The 15,390-nt window shown below is 47.0% G+C and overlaps 8 protein-coding genes across 8 annotated transcripts, besides 15 other annotated features; all 8 read right to left on the minus strand.

Moving 5' to 3' along the window:
* Positions 1 to 15,390: part of a sequence feature (heterozygous, Esmeraldo-like haplotype) that runs on past the window's edge.
* Positions 90 to 118: a microsatellite.
* Positions 239 to 1,054, minus strand: Tc00.1047053506405.70 (hypothetical protein, conserved; the record flags this gene model as incomplete). Its single annotated transcript, XM_807648.1, has 1 exon — positions 239 to 1,054. The coding sequence occupies one exon, from the start codon at positions 1,052 to 1,054 to the stop codon at positions 239 to 241; it is 816 nt and encodes a 271-aa protein (XP_812741.1).
* Positions 1,238 to 1,280: a microsatellite.
* Positions 1,418 to 1,440: a microsatellite.
* Tc00.1047053506405.80 (hypothetical protein, conserved) lies at positions 1,479 to 2,054 on the minus strand (the record flags this gene model as incomplete). The annotated part of the gene is made up of 1 exon (XM_807649.1): positions 1,479 to 2,054. One exon carries the CDS (start codon positions 2,052 to 2,054, stop codon positions 1,479 to 1,481), a length of 576 nt encoding a protein of 191 aa, XP_812742.1.
* Positions 2,102 to 2,127: a microsatellite.
* Positions 2,498 to 2,540: a sequence feature (A-rich).
* Positions 2,575 to 4,110, minus strand: Tc00.1047053506405.90 (hypothetical protein, conserved; the record flags this gene model as incomplete). Its single annotated transcript, XM_807650.1, has 1 exon — positions 2,575 to 4,110. One exon carries the CDS (start codon positions 4,108 to 4,110, stop codon positions 2,575 to 2,577), a length of 1,536 nt encoding a protein of 511 aa, XP_812743.1.
* Positions 3,946 to 4,015: a sequence feature (A-rich).
* On the minus strand, positions 4,158 to 7,436 carry Tc00.1047053506405.100 (hypothetical protein, conserved; the record flags this gene model as incomplete). Its single annotated transcript, XM_807651.1, has 1 exon — positions 4,158 to 7,436. One exon carries the CDS (start codon positions 7,434 to 7,436, stop codon positions 4,158 to 4,160), a length of 3,279 nt encoding a protein of 1,092 aa, XP_812744.1.
* Positions 7,503 to 7,540: a microsatellite.
* Positions 7,658 to 8,266, minus strand: Tc00.1047053506405.110 (ribosomal protein L13, putative; the record flags this gene model as incomplete). Its single annotated transcript, XM_807652.1, has 1 exon — positions 7,658 to 8,266. One exon carries the CDS (start codon positions 8,264 to 8,266, stop codon positions 7,658 to 7,660), a length of 609 nt encoding a protein of 202 aa, XP_812745.1.
* Positions 8,401 to 8,424: a microsatellite.
* Positions 8,523 to 8,578: a sequence feature (T-rich).
* On the minus strand, positions 8,981 to 10,813 carry Tc00.1047053506405.120 (V-type ATPase, A subunit, putative; the record flags this gene model as incomplete). Its single annotated transcript, XM_807653.1, has 1 exon — positions 8,981 to 10,813. One exon carries the CDS (start codon positions 10,811 to 10,813, stop codon positions 8,981 to 8,983), a length of 1,833 nt encoding a protein of 610 aa, XP_812746.1.
* Positions 10,953 to 10,981: a microsatellite.
* Positions 11,282 to 11,309: a microsatellite.
* Positions 11,315 to 11,337: a microsatellite.
* Positions 11,396 to 11,416: a sequence feature (AT_rich).
* Positions 11,568 to 11,611: a microsatellite.
* Tc00.1047053506405.140 (hypothetical protein, conserved) lies at positions 11,698 to 13,584 on the minus strand (the record flags this gene model as incomplete). The annotated part of the gene is made up of 1 exon (XM_807654.1): positions 11,698 to 13,584. The coding sequence occupies one exon, from the start codon at positions 13,582 to 13,584 to the stop codon at positions 11,698 to 11,700; it is 1,887 nt and encodes a 628-aa protein (XP_812747.1).
* Positions 13,948 to 14,427, minus strand: Tc00.1047053506405.149 (ribosomal protein L21E (60S), putative; the record flags this gene model as incomplete). Its single annotated transcript, XM_807657.1, has 1 exon — positions 13,948 to 14,427. The coding sequence occupies one exon, from the start codon at positions 14,425 to 14,427 to the stop codon at positions 13,948 to 13,950; it is 480 nt and encodes a 159-aa protein (XP_812750.1).

Below are 15,390 nucleotides of genomic sequence, written 5' to 3' on the forward strand. Positions count from 1 at the left end.
CCAATGCGAAGACCCCCTGCAAACACTAAGTCGCAATTTTTATTTTTATTTTTCACCGTTTAAATGGTGCGGATGCAAACGAAACAAAGAATAAATAAATAAATAAATAAATAAACAAGACATTTGACCCAAAGGTTTCTCAAGAGGCACAACGGGTAAAAGAAAAAAAAGAGTTAAAAAAAAAAAAACTGTTTATTCCCCTCCGTCACCTTCCATTCAAGCATCCATCAAACCACCTTCAGTTTATGCGATGTTTCTTGCGTAGCCTCGGCGGCCGTCCCTCCAGAAAGGTAAGTACACTGCATGCAGCGGAGCAATAATCGTCCGCGTCCAACGCAACTGGCAAATTCGCACGCTCCTCTTCATTCTTCTTTGTCCAGCCCTCGACAAAGTCTACAAATACAGAGATGTCGTCAAAAAACCTTGCACTCGCAAGACCATTTTCCTCCTCCGCTTCATCTCCGCCTTCCTCAAGATGGGAACTCTTTGTTGGCCTCCGGAGAGCTTCAACCTTCTTCGAAAAAAGATATATATATTGTAGAACGGCATCCCCAATGGGATTGGGAGCACCGCACAGTGACTGGGCAACAAGGGCATGCAGGCACTTGAGATCCTTCGCGTGACCCACAGCGCCGTTACCGTACTTGCGACCGCCCGATGACTCGGGAATCGAAACAAAATGCGAATCAAAAAATGCCCACCGCTGGTCGCTCAAAAGTGATCGGACACGTTCTTCGTAACGTGCATGAGAAGCCACGTGCTGAGCGGCCACCCTCCCATTTTCATCTACGAGCTGCTGCAGTGCGCCGATCGCACCATGCCGCTCAAGTCGTGCCACAATGATGTTCAGGTAAGGGCAGGTGAGCCAAAATAGTGTGGCTCCCGCAGCGGCACTGCGAGCTTTGCGACCAACTTTACCAGCGGTTGAACACAACACGGCAGCGCCTCCGTGTAGCCTGCAGCTCGCCAACTCCAAATCCGCCACGCGGTAACTCTCCTGACTTGCTGCAGTCTCAAACGCACTTCGTTTATTGGCAGCCTCTAAGGGCTGCATGAACTGCTGAAAACAAGGAACTCCGTACACCTCCCACTTTGCGGCCCTTTAGTTCTCGCCACCTGCAGCCGCCCAAAGACGCGCTACTAAAAGAGAATCAAAGAAAAAAATTTTTATGGGCAAAAAAAGGATCGTGGATTTTGTCGCTTTTGGCCGCGCCTCACCACCAACACCAATTCGGCCAAAAAAAAAAAAGAAAAGAAAAGAAAAAAAAAAAGAAAGAAAAGGGGCACCTGACGGAAACTCACACAGGTACTGCAATAACATAATACATGTCTGGAAGCAATACATATTATAATCAAAAAAAGATAAGATAAAAAAAAAAAATCACCTTTTTCTTCCTAACACTATACATGTTGTTTGAAAAAAAAAAAAAAAAAAAAGAATTGCAAAGCCAATATATGCACCACTTTGCGCATCGTCGCTACGACTCGTTATGAGTCTCACCACCAACAGCATCCGCACCACCGGAGACGCCCATCGCATTAACCGGTTCCGCAGCCAAACCATAAATTTTGTTGATCTCATCTATCGTAAATTCACGTTTTTTTGGTACAGCCAGACGCGTCACGTACTCGCGTATCTCCGAGGACTTCTTCTGGACCATGGGTGGCCCAGCGTACAGGTGTCTTTTTTTGCTTTCTTCCAGATTTGCCTTCTTACGCTGCATAGACTCCGTATAAAGCCAGCAGGTACTTCTCTCCACAGTCTCCGAAGGCACCTTTAGCGGCTTCATCTCTTCTTGGATACGTTTCTCGCGTTCCTCACGTGCCGCTTGCCTCTTCATCATCTCCTGATCCACCTGCCGCATGACGCTGCCTTCTATTGCTTCCTTTGGGATTCGCTTTGACGACATTGTGGGATAAATGCGGGCGTCCAGCACCCGCAGTGTTTCCTGCTTGTGTGACATCGACTCGTCGTGAAGACGAGCAACCAGCCTTGCCTCCTGCTCTCTTGTCAGCTTGGCAGCAGCAGGGACGCCCCCGTCATCTGCATCCATACCTCCAAAAAATAATCCTGGCCACCCAACACCCTCTTTTTGACGTCAAAAAAAAAAAAAAAAAAAAAAAAAAGAGGGGGGAAGCTTCGCTCAAAAATAAATCTGGACCTCACCCCGCCTGTCGTCACCGCCAACAACAACTAAATGTCATCCCCATGACTTCCACTCACAACCAAAAAAAGCCGAAGGGCCCCCCCTCCACGGCATGGAGGATAAAGATGAGCGGGTGGGTTCCTTGCAAACAGGGTCCACTTTGTCAAAACAAAGGCCTCTCTCGCCCCCTAGCCACAAAGAGGGAGAAGTGACAGCAACAAATTTGCTCGTTCCCTCTCATTCAAATGAATACTCTACCAGTTGCCCTCCATTTCATGCCACAGGCTCAAATAATAATGAAAAAAGAAAGAACGGAATCCTCAACCGCCCTGGCAGCAAAACATCGTGGTAAAAAAAAAAAAAAAGAAACCCATAAGAAAAAAAACAAATAAATTTGCAGCAAGAACTTCTCAACTCAGAGTCGAATTCATCGCAAAGAAAGAATCCGTGTGCTTTTCCACCGCTCCCACGCAGCAAGAACGTTCTTGTCGAGGATAAAATAATGTGACAACGATTTATGCACCTTGGCATCAACATCCACCGCACCAACACGACAAATACTTGCATTTGGAAATCCAAAATCCACAAAAACGCCCCCATACAAGCTCTTCCATTGAGTCAGTTCTAAACGCGGCCGACTCCCCGTCGGCCCACCCACAGCAGACGAAGCCGTAGCTGCATCCATAGTATTCCCATTCAATAGCGATACCAACACAGACACATCTTTTGCCGTTGTCGAAGCGTAAAAACGATTGATGCACTCCTTTAGCCCCATTGGTGGGGCTATAAAACGCGTGCCGATTTCTTTAATTCGCCCTTCGTCCGTCCAACGTTCAATTATTCCACTCTGGCAGGCACATTCTACCTTCAAAGAAGAAGAAGAAGAAGCATCCGATTCACGCACAATCCATTGCACATCGGATGTTTCCCTCGCGGAACTCCATCGATACAAGAGTTCGATATCTAGCACTTCCCAGTCAGAATGACTGCCACAACCGCACAGTTGCAGATTTTCCAGCACCTTTAGAATTCCTGATTCATGTAAGGCTGTAGACAAATCGTCAAGATCCGCATCACTGATCTCACCCGAAGAATTTTCTGTGGAAAATAAACGAAAATTATTTGCCGGGTAACGAATCAAGTGTCGTATCCCCTTTTTTATTGAAGGTTGATCCCCAATTAGCAGCATGTTGGGACAGTATGCAGTACTTGAGTCACTTGGCGATGCAACTCCCGTTCCACGCCGTTCATATTTAAGTAACTGCATGAGAGAAAAACGACATTGGTAAAGTTTCACGGGATGAATGTAATATTCGACGCCATCCACAAGTATTCCAACCACACGCGGGGGTCGCCACACTCCCTTTGGTTTAATTTCCACGACAAGCCATCGTGACCCTCGCCCATTTCCTATGAGAACAGCTGGGTTGATTGCAAAGTTTGGGATTATATGGGCGTGTCCCGCACCCTTGCAATGCTCCTGTAAAGACAAAGAAACGGTGGCGGCACAACACTTCCTAAGCTCATCCGTCAGTAAAATTTCATGCCTGAAGCCGATGAAGTCCGCTAGGGCTTGGTCGCAGGTCGAACACGCAAAGGTCATTGCTCTGCTTAGCCGTAGAGCAACGCAGCCGATCAGCCCATGCAGCAGATTTCTGCCACTCTCAAATATCTGCTCAATAATCAATGCAATTGTCTCCCCTTCCTTTGTTTTTCCTTCTCCCCCACTTTCCTCGTTGTCAAGAAGTGAAAACACTGCACTACTGCACCCCATCCCGAGTAATCGCATTTTCTTCAGAAGAAAAAAAAAAAAAAAAAACAATAGAAAAATGAGAAGATAAAAACAAACATAAGAAAAAATAAATAAATAACAGGTGCGAAGCATCCGTGTGACGGTACATCCTCTAGCTAACCACCGCCACACGCGGACAGACAAAAACAAACAGAAAACCATACCCAACATTGGCACCCATAGTTAGGAAGGCAGGCCACACGTATGTACGTCGCCTATTACTCCGATTTTATTTTTTGCTGCTGTAAACTCTCCACCAACTCCACATAAGGCCTAACTTCAGCAGAGTTTCCGTGTGTCCTTTGCAACAACTTTAATGTGCGAAGAGACTCTTCCTTCGTCCAGTTGGCACACAATCTCTCCAATCTTTCTTGCGATGGTGGGGACTGAGACAGCAACTTAATGGCCTCAAGCCACTTCTCACTACCAAGTCCTGGATCACTCCACAACAGCACCTGATCCGGTCTAGGTCCTATAAACCGTCCCGTGTTTAGCAGCACCGTCATCGCATCATCGCAATCTCGCAACGCAAAAACAAGCAAAGATCGTTCAACATCGTTGGGCTGTTTTAAACTTTTAAAGAAATAAAGTGCGCACTGAGAGTCATTTGTAGATAGCGCGGCACTTCGTAGAAGTCGCGACATGATGGCAGCCGGAATCGGCATCTGTAGGGCTCGACTCAGCCGGTGGTAAAGGAAGCCAACGATGAACAGCGCAGCAAGGGGTCCGTCCTCGCGAAGAGAAAACGGAATACTCTTCCTTCCCTGCCTCCCCCAATGCACAAACTTGGGATCCTCCACCACTTGATTAAAGAGTCGGCGAACGAGAGACCAAACTGAGGCTTTTTTCCACGCCTCATCATCAAATTGACGCAGTGCATTCTTGAGAAAGACCAAAAACGGGCGGAGGTATGTTGAACACCTCCTGTACTCAGTAATCACAAGTGCGTGATAGCGAGCCATGGCCTTTATGGATGTAACAAGATCTCCATGCACAAGTGCATATTGGTGCAAAAAAACGCTGTTTAGAAGAAATGAGTAAGGAAACCAAGAAATTATTTTACGCGCAACGTCTAAAGAAATAGATGGCTTCGTACAGACGAGAAGAGCCCAGTGTTCTTCTACCACCTCCCCCCGCTCCTTAAGGTCCGTAATCGCTGTCAGTGCTTGATTCCATGATAACAGCGGAAGTAGTCGTTGTAAACCATGTTCATCCACGTCCAATGAACAGAAGGAGGAAATGTTGGCGGCCCTCACAACATACTGCATAGAGTCTGAAGACTGAAGCAAAGCACAGCATGCCCCTAAAACGCGCCGTCTCCATAAAATTTTTCCTTCATCAACATGAGAATTAATTCTGGAGGAACAATGTATCAGCTCCTCCTGGGCCAACCTAATATAACCCTGAATGAGATCTTGTAGAAGCAATACCCACTGACTCTTCGCATGATCTTTCCATAACATGTTTAGAGCCTTAATTGCCAAAGATCGTGGAGCCGCATATGCCACAACTGCAAAAGACTCGGGATATGGCCGGTTTGTTCGTTGGAGTAAGGAAATCGCACGCTGCCACCGTCCAGTCAAGACCAAAGCATTCATGCTTCTCTCCAAAGCCTCAGGATGTGTCATCAGATGTTGTGAGGGGGTAGAAAGGGCAATGCGGGTTGTCACAACGGCGTCCATGCGATGAAAATACGTGGCTGCTCGCAAAACCGCCAGTGGAAGCGCGTGACAATCTGCTGCGGCCAAACGCACCTTTCCACTCGCAAGACAATGCGCAATTTCCCGAAGGAACACCTGTCCTGTCAACTTCCCGGAAGCTCGAAGATGCTCCACCATCATGGCGCAGAGCATATTACAGGCTTCTCTCTCCGACACAATCTCATTGGAGGAACGAAATGTCATGTAGCGTTCCGAAGTGTACAGCTCGGATGCAGGTATTTCCTCCACTCCAAAATGATGCCGACGCAAAACGCGAGGAATAACTTGCATGAAGTAACGCTGTGCTTTTATGCCAGCACTGCGGCAAACAAGTCTGGAAATTTTTTCACTCTGAAACGTAAAACACTGCACCTCACACTTTTCTTCTTCCGCACCATCCATCGCTTTTCCGGCCGCGTTGGGGGAAAGTAAACTTTGTGCCAAAATCAACGATCTTAGCCGATTATTCGCATGTAGATTTTTTAGCCTCGTCCCGTCTCCATGCAGGGCCACAGCCAATTGCTCCTCGAACGAGGCATCAGCCGATACAATCGTAGATAACTTGATGCGGTGCACCGCCTCTTCGTACTTCAGCAGGCTGTGAGGCAGGGCAAAGCCGGAAGGTGCATACAGCGCAAGCGGCAAGGCAACGTCGTAGTAACAGCAGCCACATAACAACCCAATGGCCTCAGCCCAACACCCAGACTGAACAAACTTGTATGCTCTACGCGTCAACGTACCAGAATACATCACCTCCCCAGCGGGACGTATGGCAGTGGCGTGCAGTTGCATCAATTGAGGATGATAAGACGGAACAGTCGTGAGAATAGATCGAATCAGACTGTAATTATTAACACGTGCTTCAGCACAAAGACGCAATGACGCTTCCCATCCCATCGCAGCAATACAATCTGGGCGAGCAAGTAATGCGCAAATCGCCTCAGCGGACCCCCATCGTTCAAACGTCCTCAGCGCATAAGACCAGTGTGGAGCGTAAGTAATTGCCTCGGCCACGATGTGCGGTTCCATCGGTACTACACTCGCAATGGCTCTCAACCACTGGCTCGCCTGAAAGGTGTAAAACCGGAAGAGTCGCTTCGCAGAAGGACGGATCTCACGTGAGGAATTCAGCACAGACAACGCAACACTCCACTGGCCTTTTTTAGCATGTAGCATGATGTATTCAAATGCCAACGCCTCCCTTTCTATCCTCGATATGTCCTTTGTACTCGACAGTGCCATGACCCGGCAACATTGAAGCGCAACTTCCGGTTGGCTTCCCCCAAGGAAATAACATCGCATTAACACCTGTGGTGTCACAGGCAACACATCTCCTAGATGTGGGCGTTCCCGCACAGCAGCATAAACAACGATGGCGAATTGCACTATGGTTTCAGATACTAAAAGACGCGCGTAAACACTTGACAAATCAGTTGCAGGGTGCCAAACGTCAGCCATGAGACACGGCAGATGATGCCCCGACCCCGAGCACGTGAAACCTTCCTGGATAAAATGCCTCTGGTCCGGTGAAAGCACGGCCCATTGAACATTCATCAGCGCCAAACAGTCGGCCCAATGAACGTTATGCCGGGCAATTGTTTTCCAAATCATTTCCGAATTTCTCTTTGAAGCCAGCGGCGAATTCCCCGGCCCATTTGCAGAAAATCGTGCCGCATCAACCGTCTTCTGTAAGAGCTGAAGTGCAGCCCGTCTTGTCAGTTTCTGTCCACTGTGAAAGTACATCTTCCAATGAGATAGAAGATCTTTCCACTGCCACAGCCACAATGTGTGTCGCATTTGGTATTTCCGCACACATAAAGACTAATAAGGCAGCACAGAAACAAAGACTGAACCCGCAAAAGCAAGAAACAAAAAAAAGAGAAAAAAAAAAAAAAAAGAAATGGGATGTAGAAAACATGTAACAACTATTAATTGACGAGAGAACATACACTCATTTCCGCCTCCCTTTTATATTTACCACAACATAAAGTTCACTTTTTTTTTTTTCTTTTCACTCTTTAAGTGATAAATTCGTTGGGCTTCCAGCGCCTGATAAATTGGGGATCCGTATATTTCCAACCCCTCACTACTGGATCGGACCAACAAAGCGGCCTTGGATTCTTCTCCCCATGCGGGTGCACGCTGTCTTCATACAGCCACGCCTTTTCCAAAGGTGCCACACGTGTCTTTAATTTACGAACAAAGTGACGATTCACTTCGTCTTTTAAGAACCACCACATCAGCATGCAAGGATCCCGCTCATACATGTCAGTAAGACGAATACGATACTTTCCACCTGGGTAGGCCGTCTGCCAAGTGATGGGCACACGTATCCACTCATCTCCTACCATAACCACGTCTTTGATGTTGACAATTATGACATGATCACCGGATATCATTCCGGGAGTGAAGTCTGGTCGATGTTGGCCCGTGATGTACTGCGCTGCTACGGCCGCCACACGCGGGAGTTGCTCACCCTTGGCGTCAAGAATCCACCAACGCTCCCCCTCCCGACACAGCCATTGCTTGGACATCTCATTGTAAAGAGGAAGCCCCTCAGGATGATGCTTGTGGCGGCGCAGTACACTCTTGAATGGCGCCGCAGCAATTCTGCTCGCCCGGTGCATCTTTCTCTTTCAGGAGAACTAATGTACTTCCTGTTTCATCCAGAGACAACAACAACAAAAAAAAATAATAATAATGCCACACACACAAGCACATGGATGTTCACACAGTGCGTAATTGTCCATAATAAGAAAGCAAAAAAAAAAAAAAAAAAAAAAAAGGCAATTTTAACGGACGGGCAGGAGCAGCCCATTCTCAGAAGAACCCCACAAGAGGACATCTCCCCTTGTCGCCATATCTCTATAGCTGTGTCTGAGGTTTTGCCTTTCTGTTTTATGTTTTTTGAATGTTCTTTTCTTCTTTTTTTTTTTTTTGCTTCCCGCCCGCCGTTTCCTTCACATTCCCCCCACTTACACCCACACAAACACACGCCCGCCTCCATTATTTACCTTCGTTTCTTCGTTCTCACTTCATGTCCCAAAACACACTCAGAAGACCAAATTGTCATTTCTCCGCCGGCCCCTTTTCCTCAATTCCTATCATTCACTACAACGGAACAGGAAAAAAAGAGAGCACACATCCACAAGCATATATATATATATACATATGCTTGCCGGCACCTCGCGCTCCCTGAAGCACATTCACTCATCCTTCATCCTTCTCTTTTCCTTTCTCATCGTAGAGCAAGGAAACAAACAAAACAGAGGTGTCGAGCCCTCATACTAAGGGCGGTTAAAGTAGCAAGAACTATTGATCTGGCCCCTTGTAAAAGCGAACTACTGCAAAAGGGAGGCAAATGCATTAATAATTTCCTCATTTTGCTTCTTAAAGTAGTCAATATTGGCCTCCTTCCCTTCTGCGGGGTCGCGGAACTTCATCTCCGTGAGTCCATTGTAAATATGCGGTAGCTTCTCACGGATGTAGTTCCACGTGATTTTGTGTTCGCCAGCAGACTCGGCCACAACACGCTGGCCCTCCTCGTAGAAGGTGACAATGTTGCGCAGCATCCAACACGTTTTATAAAGTGGGCAAAACTTGTCGTAAGGGGTAAAGGCGTTTTGCTGGAGGAACTCCTCACGAATGACCTTCGCCGTTTCCAGGATAATTTTGTCCGACTCTGAAAGAGAGTCTTTGCCAACAAGTTGAACGATTTCCTGCAATTCCTCTTCACGTTGCAAAATCTCAGCGACAACCGAGCGCAAACGCATGTAATCAGGGTCAAAGGTATTAAAAAAGGGTTCCAGCACCTTTAAGTACTTCGAGTACGAAATAAGCCAGTTTACTGAGGGGAAGTGTTTACGCTGCGCAAGGCGTTTTTCCAGGCCCCAGAATACCTGCACGATACCAAGTGTGGCGGATGTTACCGGATCCGAAAAATCACCTCCTGGTGGGGAGACAGCACCCACAATAGTGACGGATCCTTCACGTCTGGGACCACCAATGCATGTGACACGACCTGCACGCTCGTAAAAAGAAGCCAAACGGGCACTGAGATATGCAGGATAACCCCCATCAGCAGGCATCTCGGCCAAACGACCAGAAATCTCTCGAAGAGCCTCTGCCCAACGGGAAGTGGAGTCCGCCATCATGGCAATATGTTTTCCCATATCACGATAATATTCGGCGAGGGTAATACCAGTGTAAATAGAGGCCTCACGAGCAGCCACAGGCATGTTAGAAGTATTGGCTACGAGGCATGTCCTTTTCATGATAGATTCTTCACGGCCATCAACAACAGTGGTAAGAGTAGGAAAATCCATTAAAACCTCTGCCATTTCATTACCACGTTCACCGCAACCCACGTAAATGACAGCATCGCTGTTTGAATATTTGGAGAGGGCTTGACTAATAACAGTCTTACCACAACCAAATGCACCAGGAATTGCGCATGTGCCACCCTGCACAGAGGGAAAAAGAGCATCCAAGACACGTTGACCAGTAAGAAGGGGATGATTCCCGGACTCCTTCACCGCCACCGGGCGTGGTGTTCGCACAGGCCAACGGTGCATTAGTTTAAGGCTTCTCTTTGTACCATTGTGCTCCACCTCCACAATTTCATCCACGAGTGTGTAGTTACCAGAAGGTTGAACGGACGTAACCCTCCCTTGAAAATTGGGAGGCACCATAATGGAGTGATCGTACATGAGCGAATTTTCCACAACAGTTCCAAGAATATCCCCACCCGTCACCAAATCCCCAACCCTCACACGAGGCTTAAAGTCCCACATTTTTTGGTCGTTGAGTGCCTTAACCTGAACTCCCTTTGGAATAAATACATTTTCTACCATACGGTAAATTGTCTCAAGTGGACGTTGAATACCATCAAAAATCTCCGACATAATGCCAGGACCAAGCTCAAGAGAAAGCGGTTTTCCTGTACAATAAACCGGATCCCCGACTGTAAGACCACCTGTCTCCTCGTACACTTGTATGGTCGCGGTGTCGCCCTCAAGCCGAATGATTTCTCCCACCAGTCGAAAGGAACCGACCTGAACCAACTCGTACATTGCGCTACCGCTCATGTTTTCCGCAATAACGACTGGACCAGAGACGGCTTTTACGGATCCCATGCGATGCTCCGCCTCATGTGGGTTGTGGTCACGCGCCATGCTTCCTCCGATAATCAATCGAATCGCTTAATCCCTTAATATGTCTGTTGACCTCTCACACCCGCTTTTATGCCTCGCTCGCCCGTCGTTGCTTTGCTAGCCGGTAGTCAATTGGCTGGATGTGTAGACACACAAAAATTATATATATATATATATATATATATATATCTTTATACCCTGTTTGCTGTTTCTTTCTTCTTGTTTTGCCGCTTTCCGACGCAGACACAGCGCCGCATGTGCGCGGCACGCAACAGGCAAAATGTACAAGAGGAAAAAAACGAAGAATCATCGCCATCCCACCAGCAAAAGAAAAGGCGGTGGTGCGGTGAAACACCCGCATTCGTCACACACACACACGGGACAAAAAAAAAAAAAAAAAAAGTCAGGTGATTGGGGCCGAACTCACAAAAAAAAACACACACAAAAAAAAGAAAACCCACCGCAATCCCCTTTTCTTTTTACCCCCAAACACACACAAACACGCACACACACACACGGGACAAAAAAAAAAAAAAAAAAAAAAAGCGGATGGCTCTGTCTAATTGACTATAAAATTGCATCAATATCATTCCCAGGCCAAGCATAAAAAAAAAAAAAAAAAAACGTCCTCATTTTCTCTTTGAAAATTAAATATCATCCCGAAAAAATCGGAGGCGCACAACTAGAAGCATACATACATTCGAATAATTAAAAAAAAAAACATGGCAAAAAAATTTCAGAGGCAAACGTGTCTACGCATACATAAATACATACAAACAATAATAATAATAATAATAATAATAATAATAATAATAATAAAAGGTTAACAAAAAAAAAAAAAAAATCCATAACGCAAGCACACACAAGTACAAGCAAAATAATAAAATTATCCCTACAATAGAAAATTAGTCCGCTTTGATTGCGCCATAAATGGTTCGTACAAAATGGGCAGAAGCAAGAAAACCCAAAGTCCCCAGGGCCACGCATAGAACAACGGAGAGACCCATCATATAGATACAGTACAAAGCCATGGATAACAGTTGACGTATCTCAAGCGCTGCAAACAAATAGACAATGCTGTAAAGAAAGAAGTAAAATCCACAGCTGCCCGATGTCATAAAACTCACCCACCACCACTCGTAATCCTCTTCAGACAACATCGAGTATGTCACAACCACAGTAACTTCAGCACAAATAGCAGCAACGACAAAAAGAATAGCCGTCAGATAGCCAAAGTAGTGAAAAGGTTCCCCATTCCAAAAAGAGCCAAGAATATAGACAACCTCAACAAAAGCTGCAGTAAAAGGGACAAGTCCGCCCCCCAAAACGTAAAGGCAACGCTTATTCACGCTCTTCTCCGACACGATGCGTGGGATGCTGCTTACTTTCGCGGGCACACTCAATACCTCAAAACGAAACCCAGCAGAAAGCCCAAAAAAAGCCAAAGGGATTGGAACAACAATCCACAAAAATAGAACGACCAGGAGCGTCAAAAATGGCATAGAAGTACTGGTGTGTTTTATCCAAGTGATCAAGTTCACAAGAAGATATACGCACATCAAGCAAACAGGAACCAAGGTAACTGCGGTAAAACCATTTTTCCAACTCTGTTTGCGGAAAAATTTAAGCATCCTCCCTGCAACATACCCAGATATGCAGCTCGAAAAGCAAAAAAAAATGATGAGACTTGTCAAAAGATTTCCTCGTTGTGTTGGATGCACAACGCCCAAAACTGCTGCAATAACCACAACGCCGGCCATAAAAACCACCTGGCAGCCAGTAGCAACAAGCGAGGTGAAGAGCAAAGCGTTTGGGGGAGCGCGAAACACATCTCCACGCACAAGCTTCCACCCGCTTTCCTCCGAATTCTCTTCAGCCAAGTCGGCATCCGCGTAGCTCAGAAGGTCCTTACGAACAGTCCGCGTCAGAATAACCATGACAATTATTCCCAAAAAACTGAGTAACGCAAGGGAATTCATAATCGCCATCAAGTGACCCCTCTTTGATGCCGGATGCCCAGCACGGGCGTACACATCCCATCGTGTCGCCACAAACTCAATTTTCTCCGTGTCCAATTCCCAGGACACAGAATAAAAGTACTTCACATCCATTGATTCAGGAGTCGCAGGTTGGATCGACCCACCTTCCGCAGTTTCCGGATCCGGACAGCCAGTGAGTACATTCACTGAGCTTGGGACGACGTAAAACCCAGTAATTGAGAATCCGCCTTGCTCCGCATGTGTGTACGTCACTTTAAAATGCAGGTAGTTGTGTATGGTCGTCTTTGTTGATTCATCGCTTGCCGCAGGCACACCAAGTTGGTAACCAACCCGGAGATGTTGTTCGGTTGAGGCATTCAAGGGCCTCTCCAGCAGCGGGACACCATCAAGAAACATGTGGGCGCAATATTGCTGTTCAATGAGTTTTTGGAGTCGCTTCATTTCAGACTCAGAATACGCCACAAAGCACACCTCTCGGCAGGTAATGTTCTCCTCAACCTTCACGGAATACATAGAGGGCAAGATGCGGTTTCCAAGAAGGATCTCGCCAAGATTCTCGTGGATTCGCTCGTCCCGCATCCTCCGTTCATCGGGCTGACAGGTTTTCACGGAGTAGAAATTGTACGGAAGCAGGCCCCTCTTGGAAGTCAGTGAGTTCACGGTGATAGGAATCTCGGTCCCGGCCTGGTATATGGTGGGGGAAGAGAGATGGTCCAAGAGGGCACATGATACACCGGGCGCTGCAAAAAGCAGCAGCAATGACAGCAAGGCAAAATGACCCCAGCGAGCCATCAATCCGTGTTTCCTCCTTCCCTCCTTTTTGCCTCCTCTTCTTTCCTTTTCGTGGTTTGTTTCTTAGTTCTCTTTTACTACTATTTTTACCTTTCCGTAAGCGTGTGTTTTTTTCCCTCCACTCCACTGAGCCCCGTGGAAGAACAGCAGGGGAGGTGGGGAGAAAGCAACGACAGAAGAAGGACAAGAAGAAGGCAATGATTTCAACGGCGTCAAAAAATGACGACAAGAAGACCAATAAACTCGCCGACACAGCCCGCCATTTCACGGGGCCACATCCCAGCAACCTCAATAAGGAAGCAAGTTTTAAAAAGTGGAAAACAAAAATAAAAAACAACAGCCTCAGCGACAGATGGTTTTCAGTCAGTACGGGATCATGGCCTCGTACTCGGCAGCACGGCGGGCCAGCACCTCCACTCTCTTCGCGCGAACGATACCGCCGTTGCGGGAGCTTCTCTTCAAGGGAGGAAGAGGCTTGCCGGCCTTCTTCGCCGCCTGGAAGGCCAAGAAATCCTTCTGCTTCTGCTTGAAGGCCTCCTGGCAGCGCGATTTGCGCACGTGTTCGAAGCGCACGCAGATGCGCTTGCGGACTGTGCGGTTGCGAACCGGCTTGTTGACAATCACACCAACACCACGAGGAGTAACGTTCCAGACAATACCCGTGCGGCCGTGGTAGTACTTGTGTGGCATACCAGCGCGCACGGCGGAGTCCGCCACAACATCAACGTAGTCCCCGACCTTGAAGTTCGTCAGGATGGTGCTCACAGATGGAACGCCATGCTTGCGGAACTTTTTCGCAAAAAGGTGGCGGGTGCCACACTTGTATCCGTGGGAATGAACCATCTTCGGCTATACTTCAAAAAAACAGTGAGATGGAAACAGAAATCAAGAGAGTGGCCCGTGACGTATATGGATGTGCATACATAGGACACGCTGACAAACTCATTCCTTATGGAGCGCGGCGCGCAAACAATAGGACCAGCCACGATCCCCACGGAGTGCCACAACCACCGTGCCCCGTCGTCTTCTCTCAGTTACACGCCGAAATTAATGGCTATCGGAAAATCATCAACCACTACAAATGATTTAAAGACAAGTGGTCCACAAATTCTTAAAGAAATTTGATTACAATCAACAACAAATCATTCCCATCAATAATTTCTTACCTCTTTCTTTCTCCACAGTTTCCATTAATTCCACGTTTCACAAAGTACGTTCGCATACAAAGAAAGCGTTTTTCATCGGATAAGAAACAAAAATAAAAAAGTCATGCGCCTCAGTCCGGTCCTGTCTCCGTATCCTCACAAGGCAAAAGTAAGGCACGAGGATATCACAGTTTGTCTCGGTGTGCCCAACACCGAAACCCCAGTAGAATCAGTCAATTGCTCGTATTAAAAAGGAAAAACAAAAAGCCCTTTTTATTATATTTTGAAAGACAAAGGAGAAAGAAAGGCGATGCATTCACCGCCTTTCAACGCGGCATTACCAAAAACAGAAAACATTTATAGGTAAAAATAAAATAAAAACGGTAAAAATAAAATAAAAACGGTAATAATTGACCTCGTTACCTTGGCCGTAATCTGCTCGCAAATTCCTTCCATACGCTTAAAAGGTGGATAATCGAGAAAAGACGCACTTACAATGACGCCGCCCCAAGTCTAACTGTGGCCCTTCCACTTTTTGTACCCCAATTGGCCGTGGTAAGACCCTTCCCCGGAATTCGACCCCCCCTGCGCCCCCGTAGTCCCCACTTCGTTCGTAGCAAAAACCGACATCGGGAGAGCATCGTGGAACTGCGTGCGCCCC

Source organism: Trypanosoma cruzi, genomic scaffold (assembly GCF_000209065.1).
Source record: "Trypanosoma cruzi strain CL Brener 1047053516501 genomic scaffold, whole genome shotgun sequence".
NCBI classification, from domain to species: domain Eukaryota; phylum Euglenozoa; class Kinetoplastea; order Trypanosomatida; family Trypanosomatidae; genus Trypanosoma; species Trypanosoma cruzi.